Raw genomic sequence first — 27,353 nt, 5'->3', positions numbered from 1 at the left:
ACGACCGGCCGCCCTGCGAACGGAAATGCGAGAGCGCTCACGTACAGGGACGTAGCCAGGTTGGCGGGGGGGGGGGGGGGGGGGGGCGGGGGGGCGCTTATGGGGCTTCACCCCCCCCCCCCCCGAAATTTTTTCGTGCTGTCTATGCACTGCCGACCAAAGCAACCCCCGGAGCCGGAAATCATTCTGGATTTTGTGTAGAACGGGGGGGCGGGGGGGTCTTTTTCACGCTCGAAAAACACATTTCACCGTGAACACTGCCAACTTGGGCGATTTCATGACATGTCCATGCACCGAGAGTTACATAACGCAAGCAGCCCCATCCGAGCACAAAGTTTCAAGGGCGTTTTGATGGCAAAAAAGCTCGCCGCGGAATCTACGGAGCGCATGGATGTCAATTCCGAAACATTATGGGTATAAATCTCATAAACTTTTGATGTGGAAGGTGCATTGACACTTCCAAAGTTGTGCTTTAGATCAGTTGCGGAACTTTGTGGGTTTAATTCTGTTATAAGCATTTGACGCCAAAGGTGAATTGACTTTTTTAAAGTCTTACACCGGAACATACAACGAGACAGCCAAATCAACACAGTATCAGACAAGTTGACAAAGCACGCAGCGAGGTCCGATGAGACGAAGCTTTGCAGTGGTTCATTTGTGCCGTCATGTCACATAAAAAAATATCAACATTTTTTCCACCTATGCCAAATCATCCATGTCAAGACGCCAAAGCGAGCCAAGGTAACTACGTTCTTATTTTTTTTCTACTTTGGCTTTTATTGGCGAGGACACACTGAGCTTATTCAAAATTTTTTTTCGCTGCCCTACCTGCGGGCTGCCAGAGACAGCCAGAGTGCATACGCTTTTCTCGTGTTTCCCCGACCACCGCGCGGCGCACTTCGGTGCGCGTTAGGTTTGCTCTGGCCGAGTGGATTTTCGCCTGACAGAGTTTTGGACGCTTTCTGGCTAGCAAACGAGAAAAAGAAGCAATGGTCGCTCACCGCCATCACTGTGGGGACTCGACGAATTGCACCGCGTTCGCTTGAGAGCAGCCTCTCCGGAGAGTCTTGTCTCGCCGGTGTAAGATGTGTAAGATACCGAGCTGTATGCGTACGGTTCTCGGTGGAGCAAGCGTCTCACGTTTTCTTTCGATATTCCTTCGGTAGCCACATTAGGTGCCCAAAGTATGCATTCGATTGTGGCCAACATGCTTTCCTTGGTGTTTATATCATTTCGGTGCCACCGCCCCACAAAAGAAATAAACAATACATTGTTGCTGCGAAGTGAATTGTCGCATGGTGAAAGTTCGATTTTCTTACTTTTTCTTTTGCGGGAAGCAATGGGCCACGGGTCGCTTCAGTTGCCCGATCTTTTTGTATATTATTGCGATAGCAATTATGCGGACACAACCGGCGCATTTCTGCTGTCGCCGTCGCCCTCATGTTTCGTATAAAGTCCAAGGGCGATAACATTGTGACCGAGCTCCGCATGCTCTATCTGCGAGTGAAAGCGTGGGGTGGGGGGTTGAATGGATGAGCCGACGATGGTGACGCAGTCTTGTGTGCGCAAAGGATAAAAGCGGAGAGCAAGCGCGCAACGCGCGCGATACATCGGGCGGAGTGGATGGAATGGCGGCGGGATCTAGGATTCTGTGACTGTGATTGCGCAACGTGCTTATTTGCCTTGTTTGACGCATTATATATGGTGACTTTTTCTTAGATACGTAGATTTATCGGAGGCATTTACGTACATTTAAACATATTGTTGCGATGTTTTGTGTATACGTGCAGTGAACTTTGTTTACATCTTCGCATTTCTAATGTACGAGGGCGAGTCAAATGAAAGCGAGTCTACCCACCCTGCGCAATAATAGTTCGTTTCATTATCTGCGAGGCATGCGCGTAGCACGCAGGCATCCCTCATTTACAAAAGTGACAAGCAGGCGTGAGGATAAATGTTCTTTAATGCTCTCATACACTGGGTTGAACATGGTTTCGTGACGCAATGGACGCTCTAGAAGTTGAGCAGCGTGGTGCCGTGAGATTTTTGACAGCTGAAGGTGTTTCCTAAAAAGAAATTAGTCGCCGTATGGCTGCCATGTACGTTGAACATTGCATTTCATTGGCCACTGTGAAGAGTTGGAGCAAACGGTTCAAAAAAGGACGTTAAAGTTGCAAAGACGATCCAAGACCGGGCCAAAGCCACCGTGCAATCACCCACAACAAAATTGTAAAGGTTGACGAGCTGATGAGACAAGAACGGAGGATAAGCATCGATGAACCGGCCGAGCGTGTGAACATTAGTCACGGTTCCGTTCACGCCATAATTCATGGACATCTCGGTTATCGGCTCTTGTGCGCGCAATCAGATGCCCAAGATTTTGAACCACCGCCAGATGATGAAGTTTGGCGCTGCCTTGACTCATCTGATCCGGTATCAAAATGAGGGTGACGACTTCTTGTCTGCAATTCTGATCGGGGACGAACCATGGTGCCAGTACTACGAGCCTGAAATACGACGGCAAAGCTTACAGTGGAAACATTCGAATTGACCAGCCCCAAGAAAGCGAAGGCCATCATTTCCGCCGGAAAGGTGTTGTTGACTGTTTTTTCGATCGTCATCAGCCATTACTGATAGAATTTGCTAAATATTGAAAGACTATCAATTCTTTCCGGTATTGTGAAACACGGGATCGGCTACGTGTCTCAATCAAGAACAAACGACGTGGAAAATTGAAGAATGAGGTCATCTTGTTCCACGACAAGGCCCGTCCCCGCGTCGCTGATGTGGTTAATATAAAACTGGCGAAGCTCAAGTGGGAAACGCTTCAATATCCGCCATAGAGCTCAGATCTGTCACCTTGCGACTTCCACATTTTGGGGCAACTGAAGAAAACGGCTCAAGGCAACCAGATTCTTGTCGGACGATTACATGAAAGATTTAGCTGCAGACTTTTTTGGAGCAGCAACCCAAGGAGTTTTATGAGACGGGAATCACGCGACTCGTTAGTCAATGGGACAAATGTCTGATTGCTCATGGATACTACTTTTAAATAAAGTACTCCGTTTGTCATATATTCGCATTGGATCACTTTCATTTGATTCGCCCTCGTATATTTTGCAGAACTCCTGCTTTTTATACGTGCTCACTGTTGCGACTACAATTTCGGTGCAATTATTCACGATACAGGACCGCTGAGAGCTGCTCCTACGTAATACATTGGAGCAAATGACAGCGTCATTGAAATTTTTCACTGGCCGTTGCATGTGGGCAAGAATGTAAACAAGGTTCTTGAATAACAAAGTTTAACATATTTCTCCTCGACTTGTTCATTTCATGGCCTTTACATTTTTCATATCAGCGGCATGCAATGCTTTACTGGTTTCGAACTGATATAGTTGTAAAGTTCGTATGGTATTTTCTTTAATTATTGAATAGCCAAAAACATGGAAGCATTGATATCAGTTACTTTAGGCATAATCTTTGGCACATAGGAGTCTATTCTTTTATTTAAAAAAAACGAATTATTTTACTTGTTTTGACAGTGCGTAGCGTTCAAGAATTCGTTTTCAGCATCTTTGGCAATCGAAATGCAGTTATTATTGATGTATTTGATCCCTCGACAAATTGCTTAAGAGGATCGAAGCTTTAGCTCGGACACAACTTCGACGCGATCTATTCAGATACATGTAAAACGCAGAAACACTTTTCTGAGATAACCCCTGGATCACTTTTAGTGCAATTTGTTGCATTTGAGAAAGTTAAATTATAGCTTCTGTTGGAAGCGGAATTTCGATTTAGGGCCTGGAGTTTTTTTTTAATATTTCGAAAAATTCGAAAGTCCGGAAAAGAATATAAGCACGTTTACAATCTAATAGCTGCGCATCAAGAACAGATATCGCGGTGCTGTAAACGGGATCTATTATAGCAGTCAAAACGGACAAATTTGGTGTCAGTTTGCATGTTACCTGAATTGGTTACGTTGTGTACAAGGGTTCTGCAAAAGCCGTATTTCCCTAATACTAAATTTTTTTGAGATTCATGTGTAACATATCAATTCTGCCCGCTGTAGATGTACTATTAGATGTAATTAACAGAATTGTGATATCATTTTCATTGTTGAGTTACAGTTTTAAACTTGGTAGTTTCGTTTTCTGAAAATTTACGACTTTGGCCAATTTTTAACAAAGAAATGGCAACCTAAATGAAAAATTTGAAACTTGCAGTCACAAGAATTTCAATTTTTCATTTAAATGCAACAAACCTCGTCAAATTTGGTGCAGCGGTTACCGAAAAAGAAGCACAGTACACCCAGACTAACACCACGACTCTCTCGTCGAGGTTGCATGAGGCTCTGCGGAGCTCCGCCCTCGACGACCAAACCTGGGCGACCCAGCACGCCCGCGAGGCGGCGGCGAGGCAAGCCCTCGACGTCCCTTCGTGGGAGGCTTAGGCCCGGCCATCATAAAGTGCTGGTTCTACAATAAAAGTTTATTCCTCCTCCTCCTCCTCCCCTTCTACCTGTATTTAGATAAGAGAGGCCGTGCTGCAACGTGAGCCCCCTCCCCCCCCCCCGTCCCCCCCGAACGAAATTTCTGGCTACGCCACTGCATCTCACTAATCTCTATTGCGAACATGTAATAATACACTCTGCAAAAGAATAAGCGCCGCCTGCCGTAGGCGTGAGTAAGCGTTCGGGGCGCTGGGTGCGAGAGTATTTGTGTGGAAGCATTCCCCGTCGTCGCCTTGTTGCTGCCTGTGCCATCGAGTTTGATCGAGTGAAAACAAGCTTGCATTGTTTCTTTAGTGGTCTTGCGTCGTGCCAAGATGACGGAGGAAGACTGCATTGCGTTTTCTTTTTAGTACACAGTATGCACTAGTAAATTCGCGATGTTCGACCGCCAGCAAGCAAGTGTGGAGCTCCCTGCACTCAACAACCGAGACCGTGCGACAGGCCCGTCGTGGTTGGGCTTTCAAAGAAGACGGTTATGTGAAGAATGTAAGCTCAATCTGAGCGCCAGTGATCCACAAGTGGGTCTTGTTTTGGCAGCTTTGTATGTATGTATTAAAACAAAACTAAAATGAAGCGCAGGGATGAACTGGAGTGGCTTGCGTAGATGCTAACACATGAAACCTGTCGCATCGTAAGCTGTCGAAGCAGGCTGTACTCCGTAAGCTGGCTTTTGCTTCATATTATTACGATATCATCGAGCGATGCTCAAGAAACGAGCCGCCGCGAGGACGACGATGAAGTTGGTCGGTGCGCTTGGCGCGAGCGAGTGTCTGCCTGGCTGCCTGGCTCCAGTGTAAATAGCATCTTCTGTCTGTGTCTTTCCACAGGCAACATTCTGGTGGAGGTCAGTCGTCCCCGTCCTCACCACGGAACTCAGAAGTGGTCGGCACACCGAGCTTTTCACTATGCCTCCCGGTGACGCGCCAACCTCTGCAACGGCTTCGGCTTGTCCCACTGCTCCAATCGTCACGGTCGCCCCTCTGTATCACATGCTGCTTCATTTCGTCGACGAGCAACGCCGTGACGCCTACATCAGAGCACTCATCGACCGTTTTGAGCACTCTCCGGCCGATGCTACTCTACGCCTCGTCGTCCTCCGCGACGGTACTCTGTACCGTCGTAACGTTCATCAGGACGGCTCTGAGTTCCTACTTGTAATATGTAAACACCTCCGCTCCACCGTTATAGAAGAGCTGCACGACGCACCAACGGCAGGACATCTCGGCGTATCTCGAACCTATGACCGTGTACGTCGCCGTTCTTTTTGGCCGGGCCTTGCCCGTTCCGTACGACGTTACGTCGCAGCTTGTGAAGTTTGCCAACGACGCAAGAAGCCTTCCCAGTTTCCCCGCTGGTTACCTGCAGCCGCTCGACATTCCTGCAGAGCCCTTTCATCGTGTCGGCTTAGACCTTCTCGGCCCATTTCCTAAATCTACATCAGGGAACAAGTGGGTTGCAGTCGCGGTGGACTACGCGACCCGCTACGCCGTAACCCGTGCTCTTCCGACCAGTTGCGCAACTGATGTTGCGGACTTCCTCCTACATGATATTATTTTGATGCATGGTGCTCCGCGTCAATTACTAACAGACCGTGGCCGTACGCTTTTGGCCAAAGTCATCGACGACATTATGCGTGCCTGCTCAATACGGCATAAATTTACCACCTCCTAATATCCCCAAACGAACGGCCTCACTGAGCGCTTGAACCGCACCCTTACAGACATGCTATCCAAATACGTTTCCGACGACCAACGTGACTGGGACCTGACTCTACCTTACATTACCTTTGCATACAACTCTTCCCGTCTCGAAACTGCTGGCTTTCCCCGTTTTACCTCTAGTATGGCCGCGAACCAACGCTACCACTGGACACTGTGCTTCCGTCCGCCACAGCTTCAACTAGCGATTATGCCCGTGATGCAATCGCCCATGCTGACCACGCTCGCCAACTTGAGCGCGCTCGTCTACAAGTGTCTCAAGACAAGCAGAAGCAACGCTACGACATCCATCACCGTGATGTCCATTTTGTGCCCGGAAGCCTCGTGTTGCTTTGGTCAATTTCGCGTAAAGTTGGCCTATGTGAATAACTCCTTTCTTGTTACACAGGTTCATATCGCGTGCTCCGCAAAGTGACCGATGTCACCTATGAAATCGTTCTAGCCACGCCCACTACGTCCTCCGCAGTGGCAACCAGTGACATTGTCCACGTCGCCCGACTCAAGACCTACAGCTCTCCACGCGCCTTGGATGTTTAACAGCACCGTGACGGTGCTTTTGCCGGCGGGGGGGGGGGGGGGGGTATTACGATATCATCGAGCGATGCTCAGGAAACGAGCCGCCGCGAGGACGACGACGAAGTTGGTCGGTGCGCTTGGCGCGAGCGAGTGTCGGCCTGGCTGCCTGGCTCCAGTGTAAGTAGCCTGTAAATAGCCTCTTCTGTCTATGTCTTTCCACACGCAACAATATTGCTCAATTATCTCGCACTTCGAGTAGCAGCACAGAATTATCGCGGACTTAGCGCCGTATTTTCCAACAGATTGCATTTATGTTACATAACTCGTCCTATCAAGTAGCCAATCTGGGCTATCGGATGCGTAGCGACGGGCGAGACGGTATGACACAATTTTCAAAATAATCGCTAGCAAATACGGCCCCTGATTTTCATTTCCCCTCGCAATGAAAGCACGTGTGTTAGATGGCGCGCGCACACGCGCACGATTTACGCCCGCAGGACGCCAGCGGAGCGAGCCCGCGTGCTCAGAGCAGACATCAGGTGCAACGCTGTGGAAGCTACGCAATAAGTCCGGTCACCATAATTTATTACTCCGCGCGTTTTAGTCTAAGCTTCGCAGTGTGCCAGCGGCGTTCGGTCGCGCGAGAATGCACGAGACGCAGCGGCGACGGGCTGCAATTAAAGAATAACGAAAAGTAAATTGATTTAAAACAACCTGTTAGCAGCCACATAAGTACATGGATTGTTTCTATGGGTAATTTTTTTCGTTCAGAACTGAGCTTGTATAAATTTTCAGAAAATCGGGTCAACAAACACCCAACTATTTCCAAGTGCGAACGCAGCCACTCAAAAGGTATCTCGAGCCTCCACAGCGTCGCAGCTGATGTATGAAACGTGTATAGGAGCATACACCGAGCACAAGAGCGCGCTCTGAAACCACTAGCCGATGCCGTCGCGCGCATGCCACGCCCAAATCTTACTTCGCTGCCATCAACGTGCTGCTACGTGCCTCTTTATCCATGCGACGACCGTGCCGCTGCACTGCAGCCTGACCGAAAGTTCAGGTGTATGTGAAAACAGCACGTAGAGTGGCTAGAAAAGTTTGAAGGCTGGCCTAAAATTGAACAAGGGCAAATATTACTACAAAGGACTCATTACATGCCACAATTCATAACGTATACCTGTCGTAGAGTGCTTGCTGCGAATCAGAATCCCTGAGTGCTCGTTTGGTCCACAGCGAGCTGCCCGCATTCAAACGCTCTTTCTAGGGGGTACCGCTACTTGGACGGAAACAACTAAAGAACAAACACGACGTTATTCTTGCCGCAATAATTCGTAGATCCATACGCCATGCAGTGCTCTGGCATAGCATTCAGAAACGTGGACAAGGGCGCTTGCATGAGGGTACCGGAGTGCCCAGCCAGGCGGGGAGTCGTCTGCTAGCTTTCCAACCGCATAGGGGGCCGCGCACGCGCAGCAGCTTTAATGCAAAGTGTCCATAGCCGATAGCCAACAGCGCCTGAAGTAGACTCCGTTATCGGCGGATACCTCAGCGCCCTTCCAGAGATGGGGAGTCGTCCCCATAAAGAACTACGGGGGAGTGACGCGCACAAAAGCTTTGCTGGGTGTCGACATGACAGCGAGGCGGTGAAAGGGCACGTGGTTGGCTGATCGGCGTTGCCTTCTTCTGCCTAACGTCTCGCAAATAAGTTCCACCTCGAGCGTCAGCCCTTCTTCGGTACGAAGCAGCGACTCTGATGGGGAGAGCGTTTGAAAATTCCGAACACTGTCCTGGTAGGGATGTGTTACTGGGCGCTCAGGAGGAAACTTCGAACCTCGGAGACTGAACCCTCGAACCTCGGAGACCTAACAGGGTTCAATGCCTTCGCATGACACGAAGGTGCATATACATACCCGTACACGATCGGCCACATGCCGCCGCGCTTGCGACGTCGAAAACGTGAGCGCACCCGCGCGACAGAACACTGCTCGAGCTTCCACAGCCTTGCATCGACTTGCCGCCGGGAAAATGGGCCCGAACTTACATTTGTATCGGATAATGTGGCGTACGTATGTCACTGTAATAATAACAGCGAGACGGTGAATTAGGTCAGAACATTGCCAACATCACGGCGGAGTGAAATTCGGGAACCAAGGAGGCGCGCTCTGGTTCAAGCGTTTTTGCTGCGCTGATTCGCGAGCAAAATTAGCAACAACGCAATCGCTCCTCACCATCGAATGAGGCCGCGTTCAGTCGGCACGTATAGCCGACGGCCGTCCACCAACGGTGCAGAGGCGACACAAGCGGCGCGCGCTGTCGAACAAACGAAATAAATGGAGGGAATAAACAAGCGGACAAAGAGCACGGGACGCTGTTTGTAGACTTCCCGGGGGCACATACTTTGCACCCGCCGACCAAATACATTCCAGCCACAACTCAGTGATCGGATGCGCTGCTATTTGCACAGGGACCACGCTGCTGCTAAAACAGCAGCCACCGAAGTAGTGCTTGTACCGAGTCCAACCAGTCCTCATCCCATGGCGGTTGGGCGCAGCGGGTACCAGCACCAGCAAGACGACGGTCGTCAAACCTAGAGTTACTGCATATGCTACCGCAGGTAGCATATACAGTAACTCTAGTCAAACCTTTCTGCAGACTCCCCCTGCCGGGTTCTCGTTCGTTTCCGCGTTCGCTAATCGAAACGCATCTCGTTTCAGTCGCTGCCGCCGTCGCGACAAAAGCGTCTTCCGGCTAGTTATCACCTGCAACTTCCACAACAGGACGACATGAACGAATACTCGCACATAATATATATATATATATATATATATATATATATATATATATATATATATATATATATATATTAAAGAGTAAAAAAGGAAAATGCGTCCCGGACCAGGACATTTTTCTTAAACTGCGAGGCTTTCTTGCTGAGAAACCCGCATGGGCTTCCGCATAACTGATTTTGTCATGATGGATATAATTGCGTGAGTCCATGACAATGAAACGCTAGTGTAGGGCGGAATGACTTACGAAGGCGTCAAGTGCATTTAAATTAAGAGAGACTGCTCACGCATGATTGGAAGCTCCACAAATCACAGAGACAGATGCCGTTGTCTTGCACCCAAACTGAAGCTGGAGGTGGCGTTCATCGGAACCAAATTAGAGGGGAAAAAAAAGGAGATGGACATTTGGACAAAATTAAATGGCAGAAGGCGTTTCATGCCACGTGAGGAGACAGCCCTGACATTTTGGATGTCGCAGGGATGACGGCTAGCGACGCGGCTGACACGACGGCCCAGTACTCCACGAAAACGAGGGTAAAAAAGAAAAAATTTTAAAGTACGCAGGTGCACGCGCGCACAGCGTGCCTAACGGAGGAAGCACGACCCGCAAAGCAGCGTGCGGAGAAGCCCAACGGGGCAGCAACGCCGTAGCCCATACAGCAGCTTAAAGAAAAAAAAAAAAAAAAGACTGCTAAGAGCATCACGTCGATGACCTCCGTGACCCCCTCCTGCGCGGCGTTGGCAATATTCGCGCGCGCGTTCTAGGTGAAACTGCACGCCTCATTCTGGGCACGCGCGCAAAAATGATTTTGACCGGGCACAACGACGTCGACAAATGCAACGCTTCGCGAACACTCGCGACTCTACATCCCGATTATCCATGTATATGTTTCACTGCGCCAAAAGACTTAGAACAAACCGTGCTCGGTCTGTTTCTTTTTTTTTTCTTCCCCAGGGAGTATGCTTGTTGTCAAACAAGCAAGCGGGCAAACGTTAACCAGTGGCGCAAAGCTGAGGCAGTGATGCATACCGCCAACAAATGAAAGCGCAGTTAAAAGAATGACAGCTAATGTCTTTTTTTTCTTCCTATATTATAGCCCGCGGCGCCCGAAAATACCATGAACAAGCACGTTTTAAACATCAATCAGCAAGCGTAAAGTATTCAGAATGCCAATCAGAAGTTTGATTAGTGATATCTCAAACCCGCATGAAGGGCGACATGAAACTTCGGCAAACACCCCTGAGACAAGTCCATAAAATCTCTCCGATCTCGGAATCAAATTTATAAAATTATGGGGTTTTAGGTGCCAAAACCACGATCTGATCATGGGGCACGCCGTAGCGGGGGGCTCTGGGGGACTTCGAAAACCACAAGTGTTTTCGCATTTCGCGCCCATAGAAATGCGGCCGCCGTGGCCGGGATTCGATCCCGCTACCCCATGCTTAGCGATCTCGGAACAAAGTGACGACCCAATGGAGGGAGATAAATAGTGTTTCGGGCGGGGGGAGGCGAGGGCAGTGGTCAAGTGTTCCACGTGAGATAACGCATTCTCCGCACACGTGCGCCATTTATTTCCGAGAACCGGTCAAAAAGACTCCGTGGACGCTGGACCATTTCCGTCGCAGAAACATGCGCAAAGTAAATCAAAAGTTAGCGCTCGAGTTAGCGAAAACAGACACAATCGTTTTATTCATTTTTTTTTTCTCTCGGAGCCCACCACAAACCGAACGCGACACACGGCGACCGCGTTTATAGCGAACAGCGCGACGATGAATGCACTCACGATGTCTCCAAACTTTTCCAACTTCTATAAGCGGCACTAAATGAGCGTGTTCGCATCGGCGACTGGAAAGCGCCTGCGGCACGTACGATAATGACCGAATACCGCTAGGCGGGTTCACGAGGAAAACAATCTCGGTCGGCCGGGGCGCGCCCATTCACAACACACAAGGAGTTGCGCCAACAAGTGAAGTCGCGTCAGCCGCTTCCAAGGTCACAGCTTTGGCGGAGACGCAAAAGGACATGTGACCGAGCGTAGCCAGAGAATTATTTAGCATAACAAAAACCTTGAAAGTTACGCAGGTAATTAAGGTCGCCTGAACAACCGCTCAACGGCGCGTTCAAACACCACACGCGACTTCTCCGAACTGTCACATAAACCAGAACTAGGCGCGCAACAAGTCGGCGAACATCTGTTTTAAACTCCTAAGGTGACAGTTAAAGAAAATGCCAGTATTTCAAGAGCGCTGCGCGGTATTTTGAGGCGCGCAAGAATTCCGCGAATGAGTGATGCTAGTAACGTAGCCAGCTTACGATGTATAACCCTTGCTCAGGGGCAACACTTGCAAACATGTAACGACATTCCTTGCATGACAGCCGACACTGAATGCAATGACGCTGACACGATACCTGTGACTAGCACATGCAATCACGGAAGAATAAATATGCAACACAGGAAATGAGAGAAGCGTTAGACAATAGCAGAGCGACTCCCAACTTACCTGCTCCAGCAGCACTTCTGTCAAAGCTTCGCCATCTTGTCACTACGTATCGACATCCGGGCACCTCAACAGGTAACCGAACTTCCGGATTTGCACAGGTGCATTTTTTTAAATATTAACAGTAATATCATTTACTTGGCGAAGTTTATTCTCGAAGTCGGATTTGTAGTTTAATATATGAAATAACTGAGGCATTTTGTTCTTCTCGCGAGTGAAACAGTGTTCCTCACATCTATGTATCTCCGGATCAGACGTCAACTAAAACCTTTGTTTGTTTTAAAAGCTACTATATCCCAAAGTTGAAACTCAGGAATAACACAGCTGCATAATCTTTTATATTTTGTTACAAAAAAAACATACATTTATTGTAACCGAAACTCCAACAGTTAAGCAGCTTTGTCGTTAGGGCTCAAACTGGCGTGCTCTGCCAATGCCATTAGCTCTGCGATGTGTGCGAGTGCGCGCGGACGAGTCTTCGAGATTCCGGAACACTCATTTCCAGGGATTTAAAAATCTCCGAGCGAAGCGGTAGTGTAATGACAAGACCCGAAATACACAAATACATCCAACACAGAGTTGATTTCACCGCTTTCGACGTCAAATGGATGCCGCAGAGTGCAAAGTTCCTTGCTTTCGGAGCATGTCCGGACGGCCAAGGAACGGTGAATGTGTACGAGCTGGACGGTTGTTCAGTGAACAAAACGCAACAGGTGACACCACTGTGCTGCTGTTTTTGCTTTTTCTCGTCTTGGAACTCGCTCGCTAAATATTTCTTCCGCAGCTTCCACACCCACGAGGCGTAAAATGCGGTACGTTTGCGTCCTCGAGTAGGGAGGTGCGCAACGTTACGACGGGTGGCTTTGACGGGAACTGGCGAATTTGGTGAGTTAGTCGTTGAATTGTCGTTAAGGAGGACGCTGTTCTTTATTAAGTTGTTTACGTGCAGGGACGTAGAATGTCCAAGCGAGCCAGTTGTGTGCATTAGAGGCCACAGTAAAATCATAAACTCGGTTGATGGCATCGGCGACACTGACGGTTCTCCAGCGATAGTAACAGGATGCAAAGACGGTATGGAGCGCTTACGCATTTGATAGCTTCCAAGGCCTTACATCATTTCAAACTTTAAAGAGAGCGTTATTCCCTCTTGCGTGTTACAGGTTCCGTTAAGGTGTGGGATCCGAGAAAACCAGAACAACCGACCGTGGTTATGGAACCGGCGCCGGAGCAGCTGAAGCTAGACTGTTGGGCAGTCTGCTTCGGTGAGCAACGAAACGCAGTGATGACTTGCATTTATTAAACTGCGCGGGTTCTTCAAATAAGTCGCTTTACTTTTTATGTACCAAAAACGTTCGCCAGGCAACGGCTACAGCGCGGTGGAACGGTGTGTCTGTGCTGGATACGAAAATGGAGACATCAAATTTTTTGACCTCAGAAATCTCGCCGTCACCTGGGAGACCTGCGTCAAGTCAGGCGTAATGCTTTCTTTTTTTCTTTCTGGCTCACTTTGTATTCTTGTTCACTGGTTTACATTGTCACCGTGGTAAATCATGAAAGCTGCGCGGGCAGAAATATCAGTGTATCACGCTTACCTACTGGCTTGTTTTCAACAGGTCTGTAGCTTGGAGTTTGACCAGAAGTCCATCTACATGAATAAACTAGTCGCATCTGGAACTGGGTCCAACATACATGTCTTTGATCTGAGGACGAAGCACCCAAAAGGAGGCTTTGCTCAATTGTCACATTCTGTAAGTGCTTACTTTATTGTTTTTAGCTGTCAAAACAATAACTCTTTTTGTACGGACAGTCTTGATCCTCATCCCAGTTAATGTAAATTGAACAAATACGCAGACCCGAATCAAAGCACAATGCAGTTGTTCCCACGCAAAGTGATGTGTGCTGAAAGATTCGTCTGTTTAGCGGCATTCTACCTGCAATGACTCAAGCATAGGCGGAGAGTTTTCGTTTTTCTGGGGTGGGGGGATTACCGTTCCGAACCCCATATACATATATACATATATATATATATATATATATATATATATATATATATATATATATATATATATATATATATATATATTTCACTTAAAGAAGCTTCGTACGACCTCGAAGAATTGACCGAAGTGATGGCGTTATGAGTACACAAGACACCTCATAGTAGGAGACCGTTCAGTTTCACAGCCCGAGTCCTCTCGATGGTGTAATCTTCCCTCGTGTAATTGTCGCATACTTGGCTATCACTAATACTGCTTCGCCTTTCCGGCGAAACTGCAGCCTCTCTCTCTCTTTCTTTTCTGTGAGCTGTAAAAAACTGCAATTAATTAAATTATGGGGTTTTACGTGCGAAAACCACTTTCTGATTATGGGGCATGCTGTAGTGGGGGACTCCGGAAATTTGGACCACCTGGGGTTCTTTAACGTGCACCTAAATCTAAGTACACAGGTGTTTTTGCATTTCACCCCCTTCGAAATATGGCCACCATGGCCAGGATTTGATCCTGCGACCTCGTGCTTAGCAGCCCAACCCCTTAGCCACTAAGCAACCACGGCGGGTGTAAAGAACTGTAAACAATATGCACTAGGTTTTCGTCGAGTAATGCATTGCTCTTTTCTTAAATCTTGGTACATGTAACTAATTGGGACACCCTGTATACATTTATGACCTTTGCATGCAATTTAAGATGTTTCCATCCCTAGTAATTGCTGTAAATTAGAATTTTTCTTCATGATTTATCATTGCACACTGAAAAGAGAAGCAACACTGAGACACACAACATTGATAAAAGACTCTGCCGAAGGGGAACATTGATAAAAGACTCTGCCGAAGGGGTCACTGAAGTTTATAGCTATTTTCATGGTCAATAAAGCACGAAAAGCAATTTGAAGTGTGGTGAACACATGCAACATATTCATTCCTAGGCATAGGCTACCCATACTTTTAGAAATAATTTTTAATTCGCTGCCTCCATCTCTTTCAAAAATATAATAAATTTTGTCCTGTGTGTATATTTAAATATATTGTGTATGTGCATGATGTTTACAGTGGAAATTGAAAACAATCTTCAAGTGAGAAAGTACGGATGAAGCAGCTTCCATTTGGTATTTCTAATGCGCTTCTTCTCCGATTGTCAGGATTTGCAGAAATAAAGTGAAAGTATGAATTAAAGGCTGTGCACGTCCGTGCCAACAATGATGCAGTAAGCTATTAACCCCAGTAAAATTTCAAGTCAAAAGGTCGAGGAAAGTCAAAAGAAACTTCAAATGATGTGGGTGACAAAGCTCTGGTAATGGTACCTTAGGTGTGTGTGTGTGTAGGTGGGGGGGGGGGGGCTCAGCCCCCCCCCCCCCCCCGTACCCAGGAAAGTCCGGAAGGGGCTTGTCCCCTGTCTCCCCTGTAGTCGGTGCCTATGGACTTGTGTGCTCGAATATACCTCTGGCAATAATGCCAGCACTGCTTTTATGGGCTGGTTTCTGCCCTGTTGTTTCAAACAAACTTCCACCACGGCAGGATGAAACAAACTCTACCATTTGGGCTGCACGACATTTGCCACAAGACAGGGACATATTTGCTACCTGTGCGGGTTCGGGAACCATCAGCCTGTGGAAGTAGTGAGTCATGTTTTTTTTCCCCACACACATCACTAATGAAAGGTGCAGCAGAAAAACATTTCACACTGAAGATCACAATTGCATAAACTGGAGCCATTAGCTACTGAGGCTACCTTTTCTATAATAAGCATACGTAGAAGTTTTAAAATGCTTCCACCTATCGCACATAGTGTTTACGTGCATACACAAGTGCCTACTTACTGAAGTAATTTTGCTTACTTTCTAATGGAGAACTGCATTATTTGTAAAATGTTCAAATAACATTTGCACATATTTATACACACTTCCAGCTATTAGACAAATCAGTCATGAGCGAACAAAATTTCATTACGCTTCTGCATAGTTGTGTATTATAGATAAATTATTAGAAGAGCATTCACACAAGTTTCAAGTGCTTCCAGCTATTAATCATGTATCACTAATGAGCTATATTGTAAAAAAGAATAAAGGAGTCGTAAGGAGGAGTCGACTGAACACGAATTTATACTGGGGCCACTATGCACCCAGTCATAATTGAATGCTGCTGGTGTAGCTGCCATTACGCTCCTTCATGCAAATGAAAGTGATCCCTGATGCCAAGGTGTGAGGCTTAGCCAATTGGTCACCACCACTGAATGGCAAAATAAAACAGCACTTCAGTGCATTCTTACTATTATCACCTATTAAAGGCGTTGATTGGAAGCAGTGTTTTTATTTCGATTAATGCCTGTTTCAGCAACCATATCTGGTTTGTTTGTTATGGTGCTCAGTGAAGTAACACAATTTTGCAGCACAGCTATAGCTTTTGTTTAATGCAGATTGTTTTGCCCACAAATGAGACATGACAATCGGCAGATCGCCACACATTTCGCTAGTCAGTGTGCACATTTGCATAGATGGGACGGGGAGTTTTGCAGCAGTGGTACAAACAAATAGCTCTGGTATGAATTGGTGATAGTGGATGTTATACATGGCTAACATAACATTGTTTGCCTAAACAAGTGCACATTACCAATTTTGCTGCAGTGCCTGCTTATTATGAATAACATGTTGGGATAGCCCTGCCAAAGGCTTACCTGGCTTTCCTCTTGTTATGCAATAGTGCATTCACAATAGAAATTACACTTCAGACCTGTCATTCATTGGTCCTCATGGTGGATGTGGTTGCACATTGAATTAGGCACTTCGGCACATTGACTTGCATATTTAAATGTCTTATGTGACCAAGGAAACTTTGCAGCATCAGGATTACATTGACTGCAGTTTAATGTGGCTAGACATATTAGTAAAAATATACAGCTTTGGCATCAACTAAGTTAATAACCCGAATGGTGAGCTTGGATTGCAAATGTAAACGGCTTCAGTTGTCCTTTGATTAAGGAGAACGTTGGGGGCTGTATTCTGGGTTTTGTCAATGCCACTTTCACTGGACGGTTGGTTAAGCCAGAAGGTCACTGTTCCAATGAGGCATCTCACCAAACACCATATTGTGAAAAGAGTATCCCTGAAAGTGATCAGTCGAGAACACTGCAACTGCATTTGCCTGCTCCCCATTCTTGTTACAACTTGTATTCTGCTACAGCCAGTACCCTGATAAAAGAACCCACAAGGCTTCGGATGGCTGTGACGAAGGCGTGCCTGGCATGTTGACCCACCTCTGCAAAGCCTCTCTGGGCAGTCAGCCGGTGTCAGCACTAGACTGGAATCCAGACATGCAAGGACTCTTCGCAACATGTACCTTTGACCAGACCCTCCATGTTGGCTTTGTCACTGGTTTGGCAAGCTGACTGCGTGCTTATATGGTGACAGATGTGCAGGGTGATAGAAAAGTAACAGAAAAAGTAAAATTTAATAATATGAAAAGTATAGCAAGATGCAGTTTTCACAGAAATGCGCAGAAAATATTTTTCTTGATAACAAAAACTCTTAATGTGAAATTCACATTTCTCACCAAGAGGCGGTGCTACAAGGCAGCTAGAGAATTTCTGAGGAAGAGAAAAAAGATTAAGGAGATTTATACAAAAGTGCTTGAATGTACAGCATACCTGTTTAACTCAAGCTAGGTGGCTGTCAAGGCCCAGTTTCAAAGGGGATGCCAATAAATCATCATAAGCATCCCCTATTAATGACAAATGTAACTGCTGTGACTGCAAGACTTGTTTAATTTAAGAAGTCCCATGTTCTGTGCATTTTTATGAAAACTTCGTCAAGCTAGTGTCTACATTGATGTTAAATTTGCACATTTTTCTGTTACTTTTGAATCACCTGTGTATGAATATTAAGGATACTCGGAGGGTATGGTATGTTTTGCTTACCATGTTCAACAAGCAAGTATTTTTGTTTCTGTTGCCTGAATGAAAAGCAAGTCTGTTACAAAACTTTCAAGGTGAAAGTAGAATGAGTGCAACACCCTCCATTGTTACATTTTACATAAAAATAAATGTGACAACAGTAGTTGCCCATACATTTTCCCGTGTGTTGTTCTTGCATATCTCTACAGGCAACAAAGAGTGAAAAAAAGTCATAAAAAGGTTTATTTTGGACAGTATAGCTGCACAGAATATGCCGTAAGGCTGTTTCACCTTTCTTACTCCGGCAATGTATGACAAATTGCCACTAGGTAGATGAACAATATATCCAGCTGTACAAAACTCTTATTTCTTTACATACAACTGTGCTAGATGCCTACAACTTAGTGTCCTGGACATTCAGGCATCAATCAAACATTTTTAGATAATGCACGTCATCAATATTCCAGCACTGATTGCATTTGAAATTTGATGTGAGTGTCTGAAGGCTAATCTCTTTGAAAAGCCATTATGTCAGCCACTCTTTCTCCCACTGTCCAAGAAGTTTTGGTGTTTTACTGGCTTGAATAGCAAATGTTTCCTCCGACAGTGGATATCTCTTCACCATGCTTGTACACTATTCGCGGCACTCGTAACTAAATTTCCTCGGCTTGACACACATTACAAGCTTGTAATACAACGAGGCACATGTATATTTTCTGCTCAAGTTGGCTACAGCTATTTACAAAATACACTACTTGTAATGAACGAGTGTGACGTTGGTCTTAAAACGGTGCTGAGCGGTAAGTCAAGCACGGCAAATCTTAGCTGCTTGCTGACTCTCATACTAAATTGATCCTCCTTATGCGAAATTCTATATATCGCACAAGTAATGCAACAGTAAACAGCTTGCATCAGCAAAATTATACACTGCACAAACTCTTCTCTTCAAAGTCAACTTGTTTCACTTGACAGCACATAAGCAGGAAAATGGGGACACACACATCAATATTATCTTTGGTATCACTCACTTTGTGCTATGACAGATTTACAGTAGAACTTCATAGATACATTTCTGTTTTACACATTTGTGGCAGAGAATGTTGAAAAAATAGCCTTATTCAAATCTTACAATTTGTATAACACAACATACCGGTAAATGTTCATCTTGCATATGTACACATTGATTCAAAAGTGTAGAAAGGAGCAAGATAATATTTGCACACAAATGCACAAAATCGGTGGATTTTTTTTAAAATGAAAAATCTTATACAGAACCTAGCTACATTTATCAAAAGGTGGTGCTTCCGCTGGGTTGCAAAAGCGCCATCTCCTAGTGATAAATGTGACTGCTCGGATAGCGTTTATTATTATTATAAAGTAAGATTGTTCATTTTCTGTGCATGTTTACTTTTCCATTCATTTTTCTTCACCCTGCATATATTTCAGTACGTGGTGCATGGCAAGTGACCCCTACTGTGTGTGTTGATTGGGACACCAAACAGTACAAGCCATACCAAACTATGCGTACACAAAAGGCATGATGATCTACACAGCTTGTGTTGCAGTTCTCTACTGCTTTAAAAATACAACAAAAAGGCACTTACTTGGTGATGTTAATTCAACTGTTAGAAAGCACTATTCACTTTATCACTTGTGACTTGTACTGGAGTTTATCACTGCCGAGACATGTTAAATCTTTCGCCTCACTGATCAAGGCACGTAATGCAAAAAATCTGGATGTGTAACATGAATATAAAGACACCCACTTTACAGTGTGTCTGTACATAGATCTTGTGCATACTACAGGTAATGCAAGGAAATAACTGGCCGTTAGAGAACTTTGAGACAATATCTGCACGTACAAGCGCACAGTCACGCAGTCAAATTTGTTCAGACATCAAGATATGCGATATGCACATGACAGCTCTATGAAAAAAAATTACAAAAACAAGTCAATAAAGGTGCCCAATTCAGTTCCTGAAGTGCATCACATATAAGACAAGGTAACAATTGTGCATCAACTGGCATACAATAATCAAGCTTGTAAGTACTGTATAGTTACAGGCTTGCATGCTTGCCTCTATCACAAAGAACTGTGCAGATGTGGCCATACTGCAGAGTGTTCATAGTATGGTCCACTCTTTAAGGGAACAAAAATTTAACATTTTATATAACTCCAGGAGTCCTCACATTTTACAAATAATCTGTGGTTGCTATGATGTATTAGGCAGATGTTAACTGATAAAATGTCACTACGGATACCTTCTTGTCCAACCTAAGTTGTACTTAGCACTGGTATTCTAATTAGGTGTTCCCTTTAATGGCAGACCAGACTACATAACAAACTGCTAGTACAGTTGTGGGAACAACCAAAGGATATTCACAGGAAAAGACTGCCTTCAAAGGTGATGTTCTTTGTAGTGTAAGGACCTCTCTGAGCGGATTGATGAACAAAGTAGCCAAGTATGCAGCAAACTTCACTGTGGAGGTGTGGCTGCACCTTGCAGGCGTTTCGCACAAATGGCTCTAACACTTTCCTGGTTCGCAGCCTCGGCCAGTGCCATGATGCGCTTGATGTGATCAGTGCGGTTCTGCCTGACTGCCAGCAGGTAGGCAGTTTTGAGACGGCCAGCCAGCATGTATGCTTCAACCTGGGTTTGCACAAAAACCAGAGGAGCTTTTAAGAAGAAAGACAACAACAGAGCTGGTCTGTTCTGCTTGTAGTATTGACATAAAATCTTGTTACACATTTCCTGTAGCACGATGCTACTAAGGAAAACTCTATGCATGACTCCTCAAAAAGTGCGCTTCAAACTTGGTAAAAAAAACTTCCTTCCTCTGGTATTTCAAACCAGGACTGTAGTAGCCACCTCTACCAAGACAGCCAAACCTTGCTATGATCGACACAGATATAACAAATTTGTGTAATAAAAATTTGTGCCAACATTATACCAATCCACAAAAAGGAAGACATTAAAGAATTGGAAAATTATAGGCCCATTAGCTTACTTCCAGTATTATATAAAATATTCAAGATAATTTCCAATAGAATAAGGTCAACACTGGACTTCAGCCAACCAAGGGAACGGCTGGCTTCAGGAAGGGATACTCTACAATGGCTCGCATCCACGTCGTCAATCAGGTAATTGGGAATTCCACGGAGTACAATCAGCCTTTCTATATACCTTTCATAGACTACGAAAAGGCATTTGATTCTGTAGACATACCAACAGTCATAGAGGCATTACGTATTCAGAGTACAGGATGCTTATGTAAATATCTTGGAAAATATCTACAGAGATTCCACATCTATCTTGATTCTCCACAAGAAAAAAGATACCTATAACGAAAGGGCTCACACAAGGAGAGACAATCTCTCCGGCGCTATTCACTGCATTTTTGGATGTATTCAAGCTATTAAACTGGGAAGGCTTAGGAATAAGGATCAACAGCAAATACCTCGGCAACACTCGATTTGCAGATGACATTGTCCTGTTCAGCAACACTGGAGACGAGTCACAACAAACGACTGAGAACCTTAACACAGAGAATGTAAGAGTAGTGTTGAAGATTAATATGCAGGAGACAAAGATAAGGATGAATAGCTGGGCAAGGGTACAAGAGTTCAGGATTGCCAGCCAGTCTTTAGTATGTAAAGGGGTACGTTTACCTAGGTCAATTACTCACAGGGGACCCTAATCATGAGAAGGAAATTTACAGAAAAATAAAAACGGGTTGGAGGGCATATGGCAGACATTGTCAGATCCTGACTGGAAGCTTACCATTATCATAAAGAAGAAAGGTGTACAATCAGTGTATTCTACCAGTGTTCACATATGGGGCAAAAACTTGGACACTGACAAAGAAGCTTGAGAACAAGTTAATGACTGCGCAAAGATCGATGGAACGAAGAATGTTAGGCGTAAGGTTAAGAGACGGGAAGAAAGTGGTGTGGATTGGCGAGCAAACAGGGATAACCGATATTCTAATTGACAATAGGAGAAAGAAATGGAGCTGGGGAGGTCATGTAATGCATAGGTTAGATAACCTACACATTACAGAACTTGGCTAGTAGGTATGGTGTGCATGTGGTCATGTCCACTCCCAACAAACTTGCTACGGTTTGCTCTCATTTGCACTAAAAATTATTGGGCCATGGCAAGAAATGCCGTTCCTGTTCCGAGAAGTTAAAACATAGATACGTTTGATGTAGATCTGTTGTGTACAGGTTGCCGCTGTCACGCAGAAAAGTTTATGTGGGCCAGACCAGTCACTGTGCGAACATTAGATTCAAGGAGCACTTGTCATCATTAATTGGTACAGGGGCTTTGCACTTGCCTTTGCATTGTAGACAGTGTGGGTGCCAACCGATAGTGGAAAAACTGTTTGTTTTGGGATAAAGATCAAACCACAAAGGAGCTTATGGAAACCTTTCACACTGATAGGGAAAGGTGTGTTACTAAGCTGTCTGTCGCTCTTAGTAATAAAGAGTTGAGATATTTGAAAGAAAGTGTATCACAGTAGATTGTTAAGTTTGATGGGGAAGTCTTCTAGTGGCTTTATTTGTTTTTGATTTTGTTATCATGCACTGGTTTATTCCATGTGATGACACACTGGTGTATTCCACGTGTGGTTCGACACGTCACAAGGATGGCTCCTGCTGTGCGTGTAGTCGCTTAGTTGTTGCCCTGTCGGCCCGTGTTTATAAATGCAACATTCCTCAAGATGAACTTCAGTTGTGAGTCAGCACCAGTGTAGTGTTCTTCTTTGCCTATTTTCTATTGTCTGTTCAGCACTGTCACTTTTCAAAACATGAACACCTAACTGTTAATGAACACCTTAATTGGTGAGCTACTGTGCAAACCACTGAATATCTGCACAAAGTCTGCTAGTAGAAGTAGTCTACTAGTGATATAATGCACTAGCATACTAATTAGCTAGTGCTAATGCACATGTAGCACACTGTTGTGGCTGGAACTTGCAGTCCATCAGGTTGAGCATTACACAGGCATTTCTCCATAAACTTAATACAGTACTGCCAAAAGATTTTGAGGCTGTTGCATAAAGCTTTCATTGCGCCCTACAACACTTAGGCGTAGTTTTCTTTAATGAAAAGCAACGAAAAGTTTTCTTGGCAACCTGAGATGAGAGGCAGATAACTTAGTGAATACAGCTCACAATACTTGCAAAAAGTTACTAGGGCTTGCATTGCAAACAAAGTAAGAAGCTTCTCTCTCTTGGAAATTTCTTCTTTTTAAATATGAAAACATTGTGAATTTTCATGCTGAACACTTCACAATGGTTACTAAGTATATAGAAGGCAAGAAGTAAATACTCAACAGCACAGCAACTTACTTTGTTCACGTCCTTCTTCAGGCATTTGACTAACAGGTCTAAATCCTTTTTCTGCACAAAAAAATTGACATAATATTGTTAATGCATGAGATATCTACTATTAAGGAAGAAGTATCCACATTGACGAACATTAATGTGCAAAAACTCAGTAATCATAATCTACAATTATTTTGCAGTAGAAAAATGTGTTACCTTTACAATTATGCATTAAGCCTCCTCTAAGCATTTACTCAAACAATCAGGTTGGTTGAGCCAACTGAGCACAGTTTCCTACCAGGAAATACATGAATATGGGCAAAAATACCTGTGCTTAAATATGCAGTTATCTTGTTCATTACGCTACAAAAGCCCTTGAAAGCAGCATATAGAATGGCGAGTTTGCTATTATTATTCACAGGGGTGTGTAAATATCAAAATTTTGTAATACAAATCATATACGAGTAATTAGCTTTGAACATTGAATAATGGGATGCAAATGCATTTATTAGCAAGCTGGGTTAATTTGTTATGTTGAAACATTGCAATTGCATTGTCAATGTTAAAAAGCCATACTGGTAAGCCATTATACCAAAACAGTGTGTGTGTGGCTCGTGTTAACTCAGAAAATTTAGTAATTCCCACTAGCTTGTCCTCGCAAGCCTGTGCCTTATTATACTGCATGAAATGCCCATAAACTCGGAGGCATTCGACGCTGTGACAGTCGTCACTCATCATACTTGCTGTCAAGCAATAAGCTCAGATTTGGGGGTGGCACTGCCAAAAAATGAAAGAAAGAAAGAAAAAGAAAAGAAGTGCACTCTTGCTATTAAGAGGCTGGCTTTGTCGCAATGTTTAGACGTTTAGTGGCTAGCAGCATGAAATTATCACAGAATTCAGCACAAAATCGCCCCAATATTCTTAGATTTGACAGAAACAAATGGTAAGAACAGTGTTTGAGCCCGTGCAGCCAGCAATATATTCAATTTGATTTGAATATCTATCGTTCGAATCAAATACGAATATTAAAAATATAATATTCGATAATACTTGAACCTTTTGAATAGTTGCACACTCCTAATTATTTATTATTGTTTATTACTATTTATTTTACAATACTTCAGTCATGATAAGCCCAAGCAGGTGTGGAATGTCAAACAAAGATTAGTACAAATGTGGATTCACAAAAAGGAGTTCACAAATAGTTCACACACGTCAAAAATGAATTGCAACAAAGAAGAAAACTCAAGCACCAACATCTGTTCCAATACTTTTTGAAAATGCAGTGTTTTTAAGTCAATTAAAAGATTGAACTTACTCGAGTAATAGCAAAAAACGCAAGAACACTATGTAAATATACTTGTACATTACGCAATACATACCAAAAAATCCTAAAAATTGACAAGCACAAAAGTCATGACCTACACTTCAAAGCAAACGTCAGGGTATATACTGAAGGCAGCTGCATTTCACAGAAATGATAAAATAAAACATGGCTAGTCATTAGATTATGAGTGCTAAGAAAAAGAAGTACTACCTCCAACTTCAAAAGTTTTTGGAGTACAAAATTGGGGGGAGGGGGGGGGGGCAGGCACAGAATTCCTTTGCAGCCAGCAATGCCTCCCTCAAATCGAAAGGTGCAGCGGATGCTTCCTAGCCTGACCATCACATAATAATATTTGGGGTTTTACGTGCCAAAACCATTTTCTGATTATGAGGCACGCCGTAGTGGAGGACTCCGGAAATTTTGACCACCTGGGGTTCTTTAACGTGCACCTAAATCTAAGCACACGGGTGTTTTCGCATTTCGCCCCCATCGAAATGCGGCCGCCGTGGCCGGGATTCGATCCCGCGACCTCGTGCTCAGCAGCCCAACACCATAGCCACTGAGCAACCACGGCGGGTGACCATCACATTACTTAGCTCAATGTACCAGGCTGAGTGGTGAAGATGTGAGGAAATTTAATTTTTTTCGCGAATTCTGTGCTTCAAAAACTTAGATGTCAGCTTATGTGATCAGCTTTTCCCAGGCTCAAGGCTAGTGTACACTTTGAGATGCAATGTTCAAGCAAGCATATTAAGCATGTGCCCTGTTAAAGTAGTTTCTGGTCATTGCTATTTGCACTCAGTAAATATAAATAGACAGGTATAAACATGGGTGGCAATTAATAAAATTTGTAACTATGTCTCAAGCAACGTACATCATCTTCAGAGCGCACCAGCTCTTGCAAAGCAGCAAGCACGACAGCATCGGTGTCGTAGCGGTCTGTGTAGCCACAGCTCTGGATGCACCTAACCAGGCGCTCTACTTGTAACACAGCTCCAGCTGAAACAAGGGTCTCGGCTGCACGCTCAAACACTAAAGACCCATCCAAGTGATTTTCCTGCAGGTGAAAAGAAAAAGGAAAGAAAAGGCAGAAAGAAAAAAAAGGGGGGGGGGCACACAATTGAAATTTGTGATTATGTTGCACCAATGGTTCCAGAATGTATAATAACCTAGATGCAATTACGCTGCCCTCTTCTGTGGTCTAATGAAGAGTAAAATAGTCACAACCTTACTAAAAGGGAGTATAGTCTCCTTTTTAGGAGTACTGCAGCCTAAAAGAGAGTAAAAAGAGTGGAAAATTCACTAAAAGGGAGTAAAGCAGACTTTCTCTAAGATAACATGAAAGGGTTCTGACCTAAATCTAATTAAACAAACGCCTTTGCATTCCACTTCCACTGGAACACAAAGCAGTAGTAGATAGTCATAGCCATCGAGTCACTAGGACAAGTGACCATGGCACAGTTCCCTCAAGCAGCCTGAGATACTAATACAATAGATCATTCACAACACATTATGATGTGCAATGCACGGTTTCCAAGAGAAAGTAGAAAAAAAAAGTGTCACCTGAATGATGCGAAATGCCAGACCAAAGCCTTCCTCCACATTTCTTCCGTTGATAAGCACCTTGAAAAAAAGATATTTTAACAGTTGATAATCTTAGTTTGCAAAAAAGCTTTTTGCAGCATCAAGCAAAAAAATGTCAGAGTTGAGAAGAGGTTTATTGGCGGCTCCTAATGCAAAGGCGCAGCGACCGGTAACAGCGAGACAGCCCGAAGCACTGTCCAAAATGACGCCAGCAATCAACAGTGCGAGCCGAGCCGAGTCGTGCGTTGCCGATGCGGCTGTGCCGCGAGACGCGTCTTCTTCTTCACAGAGTAGAAAACAGTCCGAAGGATGCGCTAGCAAAGTTAGTGAGCAGAAAGGCTCGCTGAGTAGATCACTGTGCAGTATCTGCATCTGTCATCAGACAGTCACTTTATTCTGGGCATTCCCATTAAGCTTTCCCCATTTAAAGGGCAAGTAAATACAATTAGTTTGATGCCAGAGGACAAATGTTAGAGCCACTAAGGCTGCAGCTATTGATGCAAATGTAGTGTTAACTGTGCAAGACTGGGTATAGCTTCCTACATATGTGCTTACCAGGCAGGCTAGGTCATTCTTCATCGATGTGTTGCCAAAGAGAGTTGGTGCAACACAGTCAGCATTGTCCTTCTGGCGAGGCTGCAGTAGCTTCTCCTGTTCAGTCTCACGTGTACTGAGGAACCGCGTGATGTCAATCTGCATGTTCACCATGCTAATGTTCCTGCACGCAAGGCATGGAGAACTGTAAGTACCAGTGTGCTTCTCCAACTTATTACAAGCAAAAGGCTTTGAAATCTTAATGCTGCAGATAACACGTTGAAACAACCTCTTCAAAACATCGAAATAATACCCTTTGCCACAAGAGCACTTTCAATTACCTTGAGTCAATGCCTGTCTGTTTTGGGTCGCATCTGGCACTGCTACATGTAATTTTCAAGCATGCTCGATTTTGGCCCTGTTGTACTCAAGTGCTACTCAGTTTCAGTTACACTTTCTTACACACATCAAAATCAAATAAAATTTTGTGGTATGACTCAAAGCAACACTTGAGCCATGAGGAAAATTGCAGTGGGCACTCCGCGTTAATCTCTACAACATGGAGTTCTGCGCTGAAATATAAGCATGCGAGTCAGGAAACAGCAAAGTCAGCAAGAGGTGTCAAGGAACCCCTTTAGAAGGACACCAATGAGGAACATT

General features: G+C 44.6%; 3 protein-coding genes across 6 annotated transcripts in view; 1 reads left to right on the top strand and 2 right to left on the bottom strand.

Moving 5' to 3' along the window:
- mbt (serine/threonine-protein kinase PAK mbt) overlaps nt 1-12,095 on the bottom strand; it is a 109,162-nt gene extending 97,067 nt beyond the window's left edge. For all 3 annotated transcript variants that reach the window (XM_075700298.1, XM_075700300.1, XM_075700299.1), the window contains exon 1: nt 12,039-12,095. The gene's annotated coding sequence lies outside the window, so the exon portion shown is untranslated. The remainder of the gene's footprint in view (nt 1-12,038) is intronic.
- A 347-nt stretch (nt 12,096-12,442) lies between these two features.
- On the top strand, nt 12,443-18,090 carry Wdr92 (dynein axonemal assembly factor 10). The gene is made up of 8 exons (XM_075700301.1): nt 12,443-12,748; nt 12,820-12,920; nt 12,985-13,106; nt 13,196-13,297; nt 13,395-13,510; nt 13,649-13,783; nt 15,547-15,647; nt 17,209-18,090. Exons 1-8 carry the CDS (start codon nt 12,575-12,577, stop codon nt 17,411-17,413), a joined length of 1,056 nt encoding a protein of 351 aa, XP_075556416.1. The 5' UTR covers nt 12,443-12,574; the 3' UTR covers nt 17,414-18,090.
- A 47-nt stretch (nt 18,091-18,137) lies between these two features.
- Nucleotides 18,138-27,353, bottom strand: part of Sptz (zinc finger FYVE-type containing 26 spastizin) — a 164,787-nt gene continuing 155,571 nt past the window's right edge. For both annotated transcript variants that reach the window (XM_075700296.1, XM_075700295.1), the window contains 5 exons: nt 26,715-26,877; nt 26,139-26,198; nt 25,450-25,632; nt 23,273-23,323; nt 18,138-20,568 (listed from right to left, as the gene is read on the bottom strand). In XM_075700296.1, the coding sequence (XP_075556411.1) occupies nt 20,395-20,568; nt 23,273-23,323; nt 25,450-25,632; nt 26,139-26,198; nt 26,715-26,877 (631 nt within the window). In that variant the 3' untranslated portion in view covers nt 18,138-20,394. The remainder of the gene's footprint in view (nt 20,569-23,272; nt 23,324-25,449; nt 25,633-26,138; nt 26,199-26,714; nt 26,878-27,353) is intronic.

This window comes from Dermacentor variabilis, chromosome 7, assembly GCF_050947875.1.
Source record: "Dermacentor variabilis isolate Ectoservices chromosome 7, ASM5094787v1, whole genome shotgun sequence".
NCBI classification, from domain to species: domain Eukaryota; kingdom Metazoa; phylum Arthropoda; class Arachnida; order Ixodida; family Ixodidae; genus Dermacentor; species Dermacentor variabilis.
The sequence above is the reverse complement of the archived record's forward strand: the minus strand, read 5'-3'. Positions and strand labels throughout refer to the sequence as shown.

Excerpts from the sequence above, each read along its gene's own strand:
- Wdr92 (XM_075700301.1), top strand. The coding sequence starts at position 12,575 with ATGACAAGACCCGAAATACACAAATACATCCAACACAGAGTTGATTTC. Across the intron at positions 13,107-13,195 it reads AGTAACAGGATGCAAAGACG|GTTCCGTTAAGGTGTGGGAT; the intron begins GTATGGAGCGCT and ends TGCGTGTTACAG. Across the intron at positions 15,648-17,208 it reads ACCATCAGCCTGTGGAAGTA|CCAGTACCCTGATAAAAGAA; the intron begins GTGAGTCATGTT and ends ATTCTGCTACAG.